At 41.9% G+C, this 17,254-nt stretch overlaps 1 protein-coding gene across 4 annotated transcripts in view; it reads right to left on the bottom strand.

The window, feature by feature from the left end:
• The window catches only part of DPP4 (dipeptidyl peptidase 4), an 82,745-nt gene that overhangs the window by 24,683 nt on the left and 40,808 nt on the right, over nucleotides 1-17,254 (bottom strand). For all 4 annotated transcript variants that reach the window (XM_009237739.4, XM_063712494.1, XM_024242971.3 and 1 more), the window contains 8 exon segments: nucleotides 16,572-16,684; nucleotides 7,858-7,993; nucleotides 5,801-5,845; nucleotides 3,622-3,729; nucleotides 3,266-3,333; nucleotides 2,259-2,312; nucleotides 1,763-1,884; nucleotides 147-194 (listed from right to left, as the gene is read on the bottom strand). In XM_009237739.4, the coding sequence (XP_009236014.3) occupies nucleotides 147-194; nucleotides 1,763-1,884; nucleotides 2,259-2,312; nucleotides 3,266-3,333; nucleotides 3,622-3,729; nucleotides 5,801-5,845; nucleotides 7,858-7,993; nucleotides 16,572-16,684 (694 nt within the window).

Raw genomic sequence — 17,254 nt, forward strand, 5'->3', positions numbered from 1 at the left:
ACTACACATATTTCAGGTTATAAGGCTTGTGTTCAACTCATTGTCAAGACACAAAGCCAAAGAAAATCACACAATGCTAAGTACATGTTAGACTTATGCAACACACTTTCTTAAAAACAAATGAAGAATAAAATATGAGGAAATACCTTTATCATTCACGCTGCTGTGTAGAGTATAGAGGGGCAGACCAGGACCTGTTAACACAATCGGGGAAAAATGTTTTGGATGAATACTTTTTTAGAAAAGATAGTATACATGACTTTTCAAAAATACCATTTGTTACCATTTAACTTTGATAGAACATATAAATATAATTCATAAGAAGTTTAATACATGTTAGTTGTTTCTCCTCCCCCTCTCTTTAAAATAGTTGCAATTTCAGTGTAAGAAGTATTACTGGAAAGGCACAGGGCTCAGTAGAATGAAGTAGGAAATGAATCTGTGCCCTGCTGGGCACCTTGGGCACATTATCATCTCTGAACTTAATATACTCATCTGCAAAGTAAAATGTGAGCTGACATCCTTCCCCGCCCTAAATCCGTGATCCCACAGGGTTTTTCAGGCTCTGCCCTGGTGGGCTGCAGAGCCCTGTAGCCAGCCTCCCTAGGGAGGGACGGATTTCCCCCGCTGCCCCCACTCCCATGGAGTCCCAGAGCCAGGCGGCACATCTGCACAGTGCCTGACTTGGATAAGCGATTCCTTTCTGGCATGCAAAAGTGTTTTTCTCACAAGCCCATATCGTCACTGTTTATCCCAACTGTGGTAGTTGCAGAGTGGAAGGTAATGTATAGAAAAGCTATTTTGTGAGCTCTTTAATTTTATGCGTTTGGATGATAATATTAATTTTTATATTGGATTAGAAACAGTGAAGGCACTTTCCATACCTGGGGATGAATCCTGGCTCACTAGCTCTGTGACTTAGGACAACAGAGCTGTGCTTTGATTTCCTCACATAGAAAATGAGGATAATAATATCTACTTGATAGAGATTTCTTAAAGATTAAACAAGATCATGAATATAAAGCTTTTAGCACAGTGCTTAGAATAAAGCGCATGCCCAAGAAATAATTGCTAAAAAAAAAAACCAGTCATAGTAAAGAACCATAAAGAAAAGCGTAATAATAAAATATACTAGTGAGGGAAGACTCAGATAAGTGGTTTGAAAACATTTATTTATTTTTGTGCTATGGACAGTTCTTTTCAGAATATCCAGATCCTTTCTCCCATTTTGAGAAGTAACCTGGCACACTGTTTAAAAGGGATGGCTCGGGAGGCAGAGGCCTGTTTTGAATCCTGTTGTGCCTGTAACTCGCTGTGTGACCACCTGCATAAGTCACTTGGCCACTCCTTGCCCGGGTTTCTTCATTTGTAATTAATAATAGCAACAGCAACAGAAGATGGAGCAGTGAGCATGTTGGGTGACACGCACCAGCCACATACATTTTCTCATTGAAAGGGACGAGTGCATAAAATAATCATTTAAAACCCCACAATATGTACGTATTTAACGCTGAAGTGCTTCTGTTACACACAAGGGTGTGTGTTTGTGCGTGTGTGTGTGTGTTCGGTCTAAGGCAAGCTATGCACGTCTCTCAGTGATAAGGGGAAGAAAAGATTGTTTATGCTCACTACTTAAATGTGAGTGGAGAGAAGGGGACTTAGGTGATTTCAAGAGCTCCTGAGATTCAAAAGGAATAGAGGGAGCTGCCTCGAAGTGAGTAACAGCGGCGACTACCCTCCCTCCCAGGGAGCTCAGACTTACCGGAACATCTCAGCTGATAATACTTCGCCTCTTTACTGAATGACACAGAATAGTACTGACACCTTTCCGGATTCAGCTCACAACTAAGGCACGTCACTTTTGTATAGTCACTAAGTTGGATTCTGTAAAACCAACGGTGGAAATTAAGTGCTTGAAGAAAAGATAAGTGAGAGGAAGGAACTGAATAAAGCCATATTCTAGTTTCAAAGACAGCAGCATGCCAACGCAATCTTTAGGACTTTTTTTTTTTTTTAACGTGAAATAAATACATGAATTAATAGTAACCTCAAACCTCCCATTGTTTGGAAATATCACAAAACATCGAATAAAGCCATTCTCTCTTGTGGACATGTAGACTGATTTATGAAGGAATAAAAAGTGCTCAATAGCAATACCAGTTTAATATTAGTTAGGACAAGGCAAAAAATAAAAATAGAGTTCAGAAATTGTTCGTCAGCTAAAATGACTCAAGTCAACAACTTGACAGAGCTCTTACTTATAAAGATTCCTTCCTCCTGGCATTCCTTTATATTCATTACTAATGTAGTATCTAGGAAGAGAAAAAATGAAATATATATTAATTATGTTTTTTAAGAAGTCAGAGGCGATCCACCGCACTCAGACCCCAAGCCTAAGTGTGCACGGAGCACGCGCACGAGTGCCCGCCGCCCTCCGCCATCGCTTCCGTGTCCCTCACCCCCGAGAAGCCATTTTTCTCCGTCATCTCTACACAGAAAGGTCTTGTTCTTAACAGACTGAAATATGTAAAACCAGAGATTTCTTCCTTAATTAGAGTGACAAGTAAAAACACAAAAGAAGGCTTCTGTCAAAAAAAAAAAATAGGACTAGGCAGCTAGCCTGAAATTGAGACCCCACTCATTGATCCCGATCGTTGTATTTTCTGTCTTATAACATAAGCTACTAGATGGCAGGAGCCCCATGTTCCTGAGAGCAGCAGAGCCACTGCTAAAGAGGGGCTTCAAAAGCTACTTCGGGTGGTGGCAAAATTCCTCCGCGATTAGACCAATAAAGAATCATAAAAGTGCCTAAGATTCTAATGAAAAATAACACCCCCTTTTCTACCAACTCATATATGGCAGTTAGCCTCTGCAAAGCTTTCCATTTTGCAAAGAGTAAGGCCGGGACATGGACAGATAAAATTGCCTTTCCAAGCCTTCCAAAAAATTAGTGCCAGCTGAAATTTAACAAAATGCCCCTCATTGCTAGTTCAGCGTTCCACAACGTTCATGTAAAAGAGGATACAGCTCTTGTAATGTAAAGCAGGTAAGAGCAAGAGGTAGAGCTGCCTGGTGGCATGGTATCAAATCTGCTAAGCATATGTGAAAATCATTAAGGCTTCCGTATGTTAAAAAGAAAAAAAGTATTGAACACATTCCAAAAAGACTACTCTTTATTTGTAGGAGATTTTTTCCCTACTTCTGGGCAAAGAGGGCATGATTATGACACGTAGGTTTATATCCTATCAATTGTTACAATACTCACAGATAATCGCTGGTTAGAGCTTCTATCCCGATGACTTCCCAGGTGCCTTTTGTAATAAATGTGCAGTCCTGATGGGTTGTTGTTTTTTGTTTTTTTTTTAAAAAAGAGATTGATTAGAGACTGTCTCTGTTCAAAGTGGAGGATTAAATCATTTATATCAGGAATTCAAATAACCTTGGATTTTCTTGTTGGGTTTCCCCACCTCGTTCCACATTACACAATACACCACTGAGGAGTTTAAATTAATCTGATTTTTATACACATTGATCCATCTTACCAAATGATTTCCACTTCAAGTTGGTTTCCAAAAAAAAAAAAAGAGGTCAACATGAAATAAAATATGTAAGAATACTCACTTTTTTATCTATTTGGAAATAGCAAATGTGTCTGTAACCTTCTTCATTGCTGATGATCTTGTAGAAGCTATTACCATCAGAGGTAAAATGAGGTTCTGAAGGCCTAAACTAGAAAATAATATAGAACAAAAGAACATTAAAGCACAGAGTCTCATCTCAGTACCAACTTTAGTTTTAGAAAGTCCTGTCCAATACCTATGCTCAAAAATCCATGCTCCATTTATATGCCAAATTAAAATTAAAGTGTCTCAAAAAGAAAATTCTCTTTCTATAAAATGTGAACAAAAACACCATACTCATAGGTAATTTTTGTGAGCAGTAAATGAGAGAATGTATATAAAGAGGCTTGTAGAAAACAATAAATAGAAGTTGTTGTGATTTGGAAACATCTTTTCTCTATGGATGATAACTATGACTTCTGGCTGCAAGCACCTGGAAAACAGCATTAACCTTTCAGTTTGGAGCAGTAAATTTCCTCAGTGTCACAAATGTGCTCTCTTGAAACAGACATATTATTTTCTATTGTTTCAGATTGGGGGTGGTTTGCAATTTGGGGATATTTTTCTTTCCTGTTTTTACACATATTTCTTTTTGAAAGTCAGACTTAGTATTTAACCATTTCTGGACTACATGCTATAAGGAATGTCTGCTGTATATTTCATATGAAAACATTCATATGGTTATTTTTATTATAAGCCTTTTCATTTTGTTAAATATGATCAACAATTTACAAAAAATATTTGTATAGAAATATAGAACAAATTTCCATTTTTTTACAGTTCAATAAAAGATAGTACTCAGAACATAATGCAATTTAAGTAGAAGAGAGTCTATCCCAGCCTGAAAGGAATATGTTGGTTTACGATTTTGATTTCCTAGCTACATTTGAGAGCAGGTAGGAGATGGTCTTTTAAAATTGTTGGTTCACTTCGCCCTCGATGTTTCCTCTCTCATCAGCTCCCATTTCGGGAAGGAAGAAAAATGCTTCCCTCTTCTATTTAGTGATTCAAAGTGAATTCATTTATGGAGCAAGCTGAGGCGTGCGGTACACTTGGTGTTCTCATTACAGAGCTTTGAAACACATTCCCCTCTCTAGACCTGTGTTCACAGCCTTATCTTTTTAATACATTTCCCTGTTTCCCCTGGATGGAGTTGTGCCTAGTAGAAATGTGTGAAAAGTGGCATCTGTCTGGTTAAATACAGAGAGGAAAAAACATATTTTTTTCAAAGAGTCGTGAGGAAGTGTAGCGTGTCTCTTGCCATGGAGGAAACCACTTTTCATGTTGGCAAACCTCTCCCCTCTGCCCAATCAATGCCTGAAGAAAAAGGACGTGTGAATGCTGCCGGAGCTCCGAGCCCAGCTGGAAGGGGTTGTCTTCTTGGACTGGGGACCTCACCTCTATGATCCAAGAGGTATAAAATCTTTACATTTTGGGGGTCACTTTATTTCCCTCTTAAAGGGAGCTTAATAGAAGTGATCATAAAAATTAAGTGAGATTCACTCCTCATCTACCATGCAAGATGATACGATGACTGGAGTTCCTTCATCAACTCATTACATTCCATGGCCATAGCAATCTGGGTGGTAATTCTGTGCAATGTGTATATAACTCAGTGGGACTGAGAAGCATGACAAGTCCCTGAGGGTCACCACACTTTCCTGGATAAAGCTCTGCATCTGGACGCCTAATAAAGCATAAGCCTGCAAGTACGATTTCTTCCAAAGAGAGGTGCATAGTGGGCACTGTGTGGTTGCTGCTGAGTTTTTCTGCTTGTTGTAGTCACCTCTCCTTAGGTATCTGTGCAGGCTGGGGACAGAACCTGTGTTTTCTGTCTTTAAAGCACATAACTTCAAATGTGAGGTCACTGGACACCTTGGCCAACTTTCAGCCATGGTTACCCTTTAACTTGCTGGGAGTTACAACTTGCCAGGAGTGTGTTATGTTTTGTCTGCTCTGCTTTTGATTTTTCACTTGTCCTCTTATTTTTTCCAACTGTGTGTGTTATATGTTCTCTACAAAAAGATACCTTTATAGGGAGCATTTACATATTTTGAGAAATAGGTTAACTAATATTGCTATTAATAACGTATCACTTAGAGCCGTAGTTTTGCATAGCTGCATATCAAATAGCTGAGTAGCTGACTCATCCATAAAACCCCACAACTTATAACACTTACTCTTCCAACCCAGCCAGTAGTACTCATTTCAATGTGTTGCCGTGCCTAGGAAGGGAAAGAGACAATGACAGCATTTCAAAGAGAAGTCAGATGAAATCTATAGCCATAATTTGTGGTAATATAAATAGAGCTGTACTTATAATAACTTAATAACTGAAAACTATCTCCATTCATATATTTCTATTTATGTTAGTATTTTTCAAGTCATTACATTAGATCATTTGACTCTCTTGCCTAAAGTTATATCCTGGGTCCTTCTGGAAGCTCCACTGGTGTTTTAAATCCAGCATGCACAAAACTAAAGAGAATTTCATTTGTTTTCCTCTGTCCCACCAGCCTGTTCTACTCCCTCATTCTTCTTCTAGTTAGTGGCACCTATTCACCCAAGCCAGAGACCTGGGTGTCATTCTAGATTCCTGCCCTCCTCATAATCACCTCCTTCAGCCCCTGTCACCTAGTTCTTTGACTTCTCTGTCCTTCTGTACAGCTAAGGACTTTGTTCATGTCCTCAGCAGGTTGCCCGGGGTCTGTTGCCAGAATCTCCTTGTTGGAGATCCTGCTGCTCTTCTCTGCTGACCTTAGTTAGCAATACATAGGCCTGTCCCATTGTGATAGTCTTTTGTTTAAAACCTTGAAACAGCACCCCATTTCTTATGAGATAAGTCCAAACTCCTGGAATGGCACCTGAGACTTTGCCTATATCTCTAGCCTCAGTGCTCACCACTACACCTCTCCCCCAGTCCCTAGTTCCTGCATGTTCCAAGCTATTCACACTGGATGCCTTTGCACAGCCCTCTGCTTATATGGCGTTCTGTCCTTATCTGCTCAGCACACTGCAACTTACCCCAGGCTACTCTATAGCTCTCCCACATCATCTCCTTCCCCAGTCTGCCTGCCCTCAGTAGAGCTGATCATCTTCTTTTGCCCTCTATTCCCTCTGTACCTTGTTTGAACCCTTTTTATGGTACAATGAGGTGTTATGAGGATTTCATTGGCAGCAAGCAAACAGCTTGGGTTTTGCAGTTTGAATTCTGACTGTGCCCTGTGACCTGAGCCAGCTCCTCAAACATTGACCCTCAGCTTCCACAGTGACTTGTATACCGTAAGTGGCAGCTTTTATTATTTATTCTAATAATATTCCCAACTAGAACAGAAACATTTTGGGGGCAGGCATGCCGACTAATTCACTTTTTAAAAAAATCCATAGTTTAGCACAGAGCTTGGAACACAACACGAATTCTATGTTTGTTACATAAATTAATAAGTGAATCAAGTTATGTGAGGCTCCAGGTCTGGGAGGTGAGAGTCTGCCCTGAGCCTCGCCAGGATGAGAGCAGGGAGGGTAGGTGTGTAGGCACAGGGTCTGTGACTAGATAAGGGGGGATTGGAGAGGTGTGCTTGGCATATGCCAGCAAACTTCTTCCAGAATCCACCCCTCCCAGGCTGCAGGCTCCCAGAGGGACTTTAACTTTGACCGTCATCCTAGTTGGACCTCGTGGCCTCCTGGCTAGAAGCCTCCCAGCACCTCAAGGTTGGATGAACAGAGTTGGCCTCAGGATTGCCACCTTCTCAGACTGGCAGTTATTTATTTGCATTCTAAAGCTGTTTCCTGCCTAAAGACAGTGACAGTATGGTAATGGGTTTGTGACCTCATGTATTTGTTTTGTTTCACACACACTCAGCCAGTTATTCCCCATTCTCTATGTTATCTTTATTAAAACACACTCTGTTGAGCTTGCAGCTGCTGGCCCTCTTTGGTTTTTAAAATATTTACGTCAGATTCTATGTTGTGGTCAGTCACCCCCTCTCCACTTCCCAAGTGATAGTATCCATAACTAAAACAGTATGACTAGTCAGTGTAGGAGAAATAGAAGCACCTCAGGATGGCAGGTTATCTAGGAGTTTTATTCAAGATTTTATTGCCTCAGGATCAGACAGTCAGAAAGAAGAGAAACTCAAACCTCATTTCCTGATTCCCAGCCTTCACTCTCCCCAACTGCACAGACCCTCTGATCACACATTGCTCTAGAAGCAGAACATCCCCAATTCAGTCTCACCACTAAGCAGTTCCATCTTCCACTGGACTCATCATAGTCACAAATATCCATGACCGAATAGTTCTGAATCCTCCTGAGCCACTGCAAAGAAATTCTTTCTTGTGTTGCCCATGTCACATCACACAAGTAGTGATCCCTGGAAGGAAGAAAAAAAGGAGGGACAGAGACAGAGAATGAATATGACTATTGCCAGACCTTGGTACAAATAGATATTTTACTCAGTGAAAAGAAATCAATCTTAATGGGAAGTAGAATTATAAATGGTTAATGAAACCATTTAATATAGTATTTCACCTTTTCTTAAAGCTTAAAGTGCAATTTAATTTGGAATGAAAATTAAAATACATCCAACAGGAAAAGCAGCAACAATATTCTACGGTGGTTTAACACGCGTGACTCAAACCACGAGCTCAGGATTTATCAAGTCCTCAACTTGGCCTTTGGTGGTGCCGGGGAGTCAAGGGTGATGTTTTCGCATCTCCTTTCTGCTGTCTTGAGGGAAGTGAGGCCATGGACACTGGCTAAGATTGGACTATTTCTGGTATTTTACGTGCTTCTCCAGAAAATTCTTTCTATTAGGGTGAAACTACAGCTGACCCTTTTCTCAACTTCATTTTCAAAGAGGAAAAAATTGACTCACACCTCCAGAAACTTTGAAAATCAAAGAAATATATTCTAAAAAGACATTTTTCACCAGTCAAAACATGAACTCTGCAAAGAAATGAAAGAACCCTGTGGTATTTTCACATAAATTTATGTAAACACATGTATCTCTAGCAGTGCATCCTCCCCAACACATACTTAAAAAATTTTTGGAACCACCTTCTGATTTATAGTGAAGTGCATGGAATTCATCGTTTACTTTTCTGCTGGCCTCCCTCACATTATTGGCAATGGATAGTTTATGTTTTTGCTCCCTCCTCCTCCCCTATTGTGGTTTTGGATTACTATTCACAAATCCCTGCTCTCGAGTGTCTGATCGCAGCCTTGCTCTTTTTTGTCAGAGAGTTCCAAATGAGTGTGTTCATCCCCCTCTTCCTGCCTGGTCTGGTGGCTGTATCTCCTCCCCATCCCAAATGCTCTCACACAATCCACTTGCTCTCTCCTTCACAGGCTGGACCTGCCCATCTCCTTGCTTGACTGCAAGCTCTTTTACAGGGTGTCCCCAGGGCCTAGCAGAATGCCTGACTCAACACAGGCACTAATTATATGTCCATGGAATGCAGCACTGAAGAAAGGAAAGCCCTCTCCTGACCTGTGGGACCTGTCATATTGTCATACTGAAGGACCATAGCTTTGTCCTTCTTCAGAATTCATAGATCAATTTCCATCTCCACTTCCTTCGCAGACACCTAATCACACAACAAACATTTACTGGGCACTCGGGATGGATTAGGTGCTGGATAAAGCCCTTTAAGCCCCTCACAGCTTCATCATCCTCATTTTACAGCTGGGAACACTTAATGTGCGAATGTGCCTGGTGATACCGGGCTTCCATGCTACCCTGCTGCAAGGCGCAGGTACTGAAACAAGACCGAACCCCTTCACTCAGCCGCAGAGCACCGCATTTCCGTAAATTGGGGTCCCTTTTCATTTCAGTCCTTTTACTTGCTTCTGAAGAAACTATATACTACCTAGTCTGGGTGGTTGGTATTCTCATGAACACCCCATGAGTTTTCCCAGTTGCCCCCTCTTTCTTCAGTCTTGCTCTTTAGCCTGAAGTGGCTGCCAAGCTCTAACTTCCTTAGGTCTTGGCCTAAATGTCCCCTTATCCACGATGTCTTCTTGGAAACCTCCTTCTCCCACACCACTCTCCCGGGTCTCATTGCACTCATCACAAACCACCAGGCTGCAGGGGCTGAGAGTGCAACTGCCTCTTTCCACACCGGGAAACACAGACATCTCATCCAGTCTGATGCTTCTGCATCTGCCCAGTGCAGGGGAGCTAAATGAGAACCTGGAAAGGTGAATACACTTTACCCAAGACAGGCAATAAATCTGTGCAAAGAGAATGGAAGTATGAAAAGCACAACGGAAAATGAAGCTTTCTGAAATTAGTTTTTTAGACCAGACGTTGGAAAACTTTTTCAATTAAGGGTCAGAGAGTAAGTATTTTAAGCTTTGTGGTCCACATCTCTGTCACTACTCCACTCTGCCTTTGTAGCACAAATGTAGCCAGAGACCATAATTAAATGAATGAGTTCATTTAATATGCCACTGAAAAGCTAAAATTTGAATTTCATTAAACTTTCACATATCATGAAATATTATTACTCTTTTGATTTTTGTTCCCAACTACTTAAAAATGTAAAACCTGGGCAGATCACCTGAGGTCAGGAGTTCAAGACCAGCCTGACCAACATGGCAAAACCCTGCCTCTACTAAAAATGCAAAAATTAGCCAGGCATGGTGGCACACACTTGTAATCCCAGCTACTCAGGAGGCTGAGGCAGGAGAATTGCTTGAACCCAGGAGATGGAGGTTGCGATGAGCCAAGATCAAGCCGCTGCACTCTAGCCTGGGTGAGAGTGAGACTCGGTCTCAAAAAAAAAAAAAAAAAAAGTAAAAACCATTCTTACTTGTGGACCACACAGAAATGGGCAGTGGACTGCATTTGGCCCATAAACCCTAGTGTGTTAACCCCTGTCCTATATCAGTGGTTACTATTTTTTCAGGCCAAAAACCATTTGGACAATCTGATGAAACTGATGTACCTCTCTCTAGGTGGGAAAAGCCTCTCCACTGACATATATACAACATCTGAAAATTCCATGGGCATAGATTAGGAATTTGGGCTCCAGCAATATTCTTCTTCTTTTTAAAAGTGCTCTGGTAGAGCGAAGGGGTAGGTGATGTCAAAAAACAACTTTTGACAACAATTAGTGGATCACCCAGTACTAAATAGCTTTATCTATTAAAAGTCATAAATTAAACATCGGGTTCAGAAATCAGCAATATAAAAGCAACTTTTCCCCATTTGAAAACATTGAGTAATGGAATTTGGGAAGTCAGCCAGGAAACTCACGTGCATCAGTCATCTTCCCTGCCCGTTTTCAGATGAAAGGTTTATGGTTCTGGACCCTGCATGGCCTGGGTTACTCTCCATGACCCCAGGTGTACTCTGCACCCTGTGCATGCTCAGCAATGCAGTTCACCCGTGGCGCAGACAGGAATTTTTGAATTTTCTTATAAACATACTTCTCTTCAGTGGCAGCCTTGAGCCAAGATTATGCCAGTCTGAGATGTCAAAGAATCATAAAAAGAAAAAAAAAAAAAAAAAACCCTGCCAGGTGCAGTGACTCATGCCTGTAATACCAGCACTTTGGGAGGCCAGTGCAGGTGGATCATTTGAGGTCAGGAGTTCGAGACCAGCCTGGCCAACATGGTGATACCCTGTGTCTACTAAAAATACAAAAATTAGTCAGGCATGGTGGGGCGCATCTGCAATCCCAGCTACTCGGGAGGCTGAGGCAGGAGAACTAATTGAACCTGGGAGACAGAGGTTGCATTGAGCCGAGATCATGCCATTGCACTCCAGCCTGGGCGACAGAGTAAGACCCCATCTCAAAATAAATAAATAATAAATAAATAAACAAAGCCAATGGCTCAATTGTACTTTTTACTGAAAAGTTTATGTCCCACGTAAAACCAGAAAAATCCAACCAGCAGGATTATCATCTATGCTTTGCACACTGCGTGCTGCTTTTATTCTGCAAAAACAGACAGACCAATACTGAGTAGCTTTCTTATGTAATGGTTTTGGTGGGGTGGAAGAGGGACCGCCCCTGCAGTCCAGGCCTTCCTGAGAGCCTGGACAACTTACCCAGGTTAGACATATGAGCCAGCAAGCTCTTCTACCTTCTACAGCTGGATTAGTCCAATGGGAATATGGTTGATTTTAATACTAAAATGATGGAGTAATTTCTGGATGTAAAATAATGAGTTCACGCCCATGTGGAGTCTACTATGTGCCAGGAACTATTCTAAGTGCTTGACATAAGCTCATGACCACCCTATGAGGTGAGTATTGCAGTTCATGGTCTGCAGACAAAGAAACTTAACAGCAGAGGATTTAAGTAACTTGCCCACTATCGCCCAACTGGGAAGTGTTGGAGCCGGGATTCAATTCAAGCTGTTGGCTTCAGATTCCCAGTTCATACTCGTTCCCTCTATGAAACCTCCACCCATCCATTTGGGAAATGTTGCTAGCTAGCTTCACCTTCTTGCTTCTTTTCAGCATAAAGTTCCTCACTTAAAGAAATCTATTCCTAGAGAGTTGTGTGTAAACTAAATTTTATAAGGCAAATTATATGTGAATGCACTGAGAGAGACTTGTTGAAAATCACACAACAGAGAATCCCCTTGTAAGGTGACCACCTGCTCCAGCATAATGCCTTGCAAACAGTAAGCATTTAATAAATGTTTGTTGGGTACTATTAATTCCCTTAATTTGTGTAAATGTTTCTTTTGGTACATTAAGGATACTTAAAATAAGGTATTTATTACCAACTGGAAATAATATTGGAGGGAAAAATGCTACAAAGAGCAACTGCAACCGTGGAATGATTAATTCAGTGAATCACCCGAGGAAGTGGGCGTACTGCCAGTGCTGGTCGCGGGCTCCATGCCACCCTCTGCTCTGATGGGGATGCCAACCCTCCCAGGTTCACTAACAAATCTCTCAGGAGAGGAATGGGTGGGATGAGATGAAGCAGATCTGAGGGCTGCAGCACCCATACACCCGCACAGTCGTAGCATGCAGGTCCTAATGTGCAGGTGTCACTAGCTTCCAGTTTATTTATATCCTGTGTGACAATCTGAGGCTTTGATGTTGCAGCTTTATAGGCCAGGGGTCGTAACAGTTCAGAGAAGACACAGCAAGGCTTTATATCTATTGTGTCATTCAGGAGCAGAGAGAGCAGGGATGGGGTATGTCATGAGCTGGGTGTGATGAGCCCCAGAGCCATTCAACAGATGTTGGGTGGGGTTACCACAGTAGAACATGCCCTTTCTAATCCCCTAGATTCAGGCCACAGAATTTTTGGCAGAGAGGAGATAAAAAGGGGGATTTCTATGGAAGGTCATTTTGAAGTCTATCCATAGTGCTGGCAGCGTGAACCACTATTCTACACACACAAAGTCACCTAGATAACTTACTCATCCATTCATCCATCCACCCATCCATCCATCCTCTGCTTATCTATTAGTTTATTCTACAAATATTGGTTGGGCATATGCTATGTCGCAGGCACCCTACTACACACTGGAGATACGATTGTAGGATTGGCCTCTACTGCGTAGAACCTGTCTTACTTCAGTCAACAGTGAATGTACTGCTCTAGATAAAAGTTAGGAGATTTATGATTTTACATTATGTGCTGTTTTGCTTCAAATTTTTGAGCTTTCCAGTTCTCATTATGAACAATGAACACAAATTAGCAGCATAACAAATCTAATCAACTTTAGCACTAAATCAATGCTGGCAGCAGGGAGACTCACCCTTGTTCAAGTTCAGGCCTTGGTTGTTGGAAACGCAGCCTGGCTGCCCTTCTTACTTATCAGAGAAGCAGGGCTTCCACCCATTTCTGCTAATTCCTAACAAAGTCACAAAACCAGCCTCATCCTCCTGTGGATTTCACTTGCTGCAGGATCTGTGGTGAAGGGATATGGCCTAACAGGAAAGCTAATGAGGGAAACATGGGCAGAGGAAGGAGGAGAGGCAGTGATCCTGGCCAGGCTTCCCACTCCAGGAACTAGTAAATCACCAGGTAACAGGCTGAGCAGGTTACTAAGAGGCGTAACTCACCTGGATTTACTTGGCCCTGCTGGATCTTTGCATGAGGCCAGAAAACGGTGTATCATCATGTACTAGAGCATTTTTCACAGACAGCATCTAGAGTCTAGTTCTAGAAAAACCACAACCTTACCAGTGTTAACAGAGACCAGAGCTATATTTTAAACTCCCTAAAAAACACATTCCTGTGGCATTTCCAAAAAAACAATATTCTTTGGTAATATACATTCCACACAAAATCTCCATAGTGAGTCTTAAGTGTGACTTAAAGAACTACTGAGAACAAGAACTTATTGACGAATTCACATAAGGCCAAAAATCCGTCCTGAGAATTGCTTGTTTCTTGAGCCCAGCACTTCACACAGCTGTGCCTTGGAAACGGATCTGTAAGTGGGAAAGACTTCGTCTCTTTGGGGAATAAATGAGACAGCAAGAGCAGAGCACTGAGCACAGTCCCAGCCCATGAGAAGGACTCAATACATTTTTAACTAAATTATTCAAATATTTTGGTCCAGCAGGCATAGGCCTCTGTCCTATTCCCAGCTTCCACACTAACTTGCTGTGTGACCTTGAGCAAATGAGTTTACCTCTCTGAGCCTCGGTTCTCTCACCTGTGCCTCACAGCGGTGTTGTGACTGTGTTCTGGAACCACTCCAGGTTCTGTCTAAGCTCCCAGGACTGTTGCGGGAAGGAGGGAGGACAAGGACTAGACCTGCCAAAACTGAGAAGCAATCTCCCATTTGCTTTCTGGCCATACACTTCTGTATTACATCTCACTTGAACAAAGGTTTCCAGGTCCTTAAAAAGTTTATAAACCATTGATAAGTTCTAAAGCCCCTTTCAGATGGAATCTTTTTCAGAGCAGGTGCTCATGGCTCATCCTCCCTACAGGCAGATACTGGTGACAGACCAAAAGGCCACACCAGGCTCTGCTGGTCTTCTCCTGGGAAGCCTGACTTTTCCATGCTCTGTTTTTTCCACCTCAGTGTCCTTCCTCCTCGCTGCGCCCTGCTGGAAGCCAACCTGCTCAATGTGCACATTCTCCAGGGGGTATTTTTTGGTCCTGGGGTCATGAAAACCCCATGTTCTCCTCCTCAGAATGCCTCCATTCTATTGCTCGTATCTCTCTTATCACTCCTGGGGGCATTTATCTGACTGTTTTCTATCATCTACTGATGATAAGTGCTACAAGGGCACAGGCTTTCTATGGACATTTGGGAGTAGAAACAGAGGCTGCCCTTCAATGATGATGACTAAAGGTGGCTGGATGGAATCGAAAGGCAGATTTTGAAACCTTTGGGTAAATTTTTACTCCAGTGGACAAACCCAGAAAAATTTTTAAAAACTTACTAATCGATTTTCCCCCTGAATGAATGGGTTACTACAGACATTTCTAACCAAAATAATGAATTACTAACCACGGAGCACAGCCCACAGCCTTCCTGATGTAGTTAATGCAACTCCAGAGAAAATGGATGCTTCCGTACTGCTGTGACGGTGCCTTCAGGAATCTGAGGGCACCAGCTGTAATCACACAGAGGGAGACACGAAGCAGTGTCTAATAGCTTGTTCTTTCAAGCCAGAAAGTCAGGTTTGAATACAGATTCGTACTTGGTCATTTTCTTAATCTGTAGGCCTCATTTTCTTATCTGTGAACAGGCACACGATGATAGTTGTTGGAAAGACAGAGTGACTTTAAAGAGTCCTAAGATAAAGCATGTGATAATCCCTGTGTCTGGCACATGGTGAGTACTCAATGTATGCTAGTTGTTATTTAAAAACAGCAACAGGCTGGGCACAGTGGCTCTCGCCTGTAATCCCAGCACTTTGGGAGGCCAAGGCAGGCAGTTCATGAGGTCAGGAGTTCGAGACTAGCCTGACCAACATGGTGAAACCTCATCTCTGCTAAAAATACAAAAATTAGCCGGGCACGCACCTGTAATCCCAGCTGTACTCAGGAGGCTGAGGCAGGAGAATTGCTTGAACCTGGGAGGCGGAGGTTGCAGTGAGCCGAGATGGCACCACTGCACTCTAGCCTGGGCAACGGAGCAAGACTCCATCTCAAAACAAACAAACAAACAAACAACAACAACAAAAAACCAGCAACAAAACCAAATAAATAACAGAAATGAGTAAATATGGAGCTATCAGATAGCCATAAATTGTACCCAGTATGTTGGTTCCTTTATAGGAAAATAAACAAGGGGCTGAAGGTGCTCCATGGCAGAATTTCAAACCACTGACATGATTTCAGGAAGTGAAGTCTTGGAGCACAAAATGACCTTGGAGCTCCCTAAACTTAATCCACAGATTTCCTGCATTTCTCTAGGCCTTACAAGCCTCTGTGGGACCTAACCTTGTCCCCTCCACTCTCTTCTTCACTCAAAAGGCTCCAGTCACCCCAACCTCCTTGCAGTTCCTCCAACACCCCAAGCACATCTCCTCTGCAGGGCCTTTGCACTTGCTCTTCCTCTGCCCCCTGCTATTGGTGTGGATGGAGCCCTCCTGCTCTTCACATCATTGCCACAGTTCATTTTATCCATGAGGCTTCCCTGACCTCCTCTCATCAGCCCCATCCATTTTGCTCTGCTCAGGTTTTCTTCACCACATTTATTGCTACCTGGCATATTACACTGTTCTTTTTTTATCTGGTTATTTTCTGTCTCCCCCAATTTGAATGTAGGCTCCATAACACCAGGGGCTGGCTGCTCTGTCCATTGTCATCCTCATCTCTAGAGCTGTGCCCAGCCTGAGGACGTGAAGATGCTCAACAAAGAGTTGCTGAAGGAAAGAATGAATGACTGTCAGTGGGGATGACACAGTGGGAGGCTGTGATCCACTTTGCCATTCACTTTTGAAAAGTTCTCCCTAGAAAGTGTAAAACTGTTTACAAGCCAAGCATTCAGGACAAGAGTCTTACCCTATCAACATAGAAGCAGGAGCAGTGATTTGTATGGAAGTTGCATTGGTGACTGAGCTGAGAGAGTCTGTATTTACAACAAAGAACTTTACAGTTGGATTCACAGCTCCTGCCTAGGAAAAAACAATCACAGAATTGGTATTGACAAAAAAAAAAAAAGTAACATCATCGCACACATTTTAAAACTGCACAAAAACGTCTGCATTATGGCCATAAAATTATCACAATCAGACAGGTTCCAACAATTTAATATAAATAAAATGAACATAAGGGAGAGTCATGAAATGCAACCTTTTCATGGTCAGGCAGAAACAGAATATGTGTGTATATATATATATATATATATACACACACACTATATAAAACTTGAAGGTCCAAAGCACTTCTGTTTAAATAATGAATGTTTATATCTTTATAATTTATCACTTTGTGCAAGCAAGGATAAACCTCTTAAAATCAACTTTATTATTTGCAAATATACCCTGTCTCCCTGAGACCAAAAGTCTTTGATGCCTGTCAGTATGAAGAACACCTTGGGTTCTGCCAAAGACACCATCCACCAGAAAAATCAGTTTACCTGAGCCAACAATGTCAATTAGGAAGCCATCATTTCCACTCTAATTTCAGGTTCACTATGTTGGAGTTTTACAATCAATATTATGACTGAAACCTATAAAACCTTT

This window comes from Pongo abelii, chromosome 11 (genome assembly GCF_028885655.2).
Source record: "Pongo abelii isolate AG06213 chromosome 11, NHGRI_mPonAbe1-v2.0_pri, whole genome shotgun sequence".
Classification (NCBI taxonomy): domain Eukaryota; kingdom Metazoa; phylum Chordata; class Mammalia; order Primates; family Hominidae; genus Pongo; species Pongo abelii.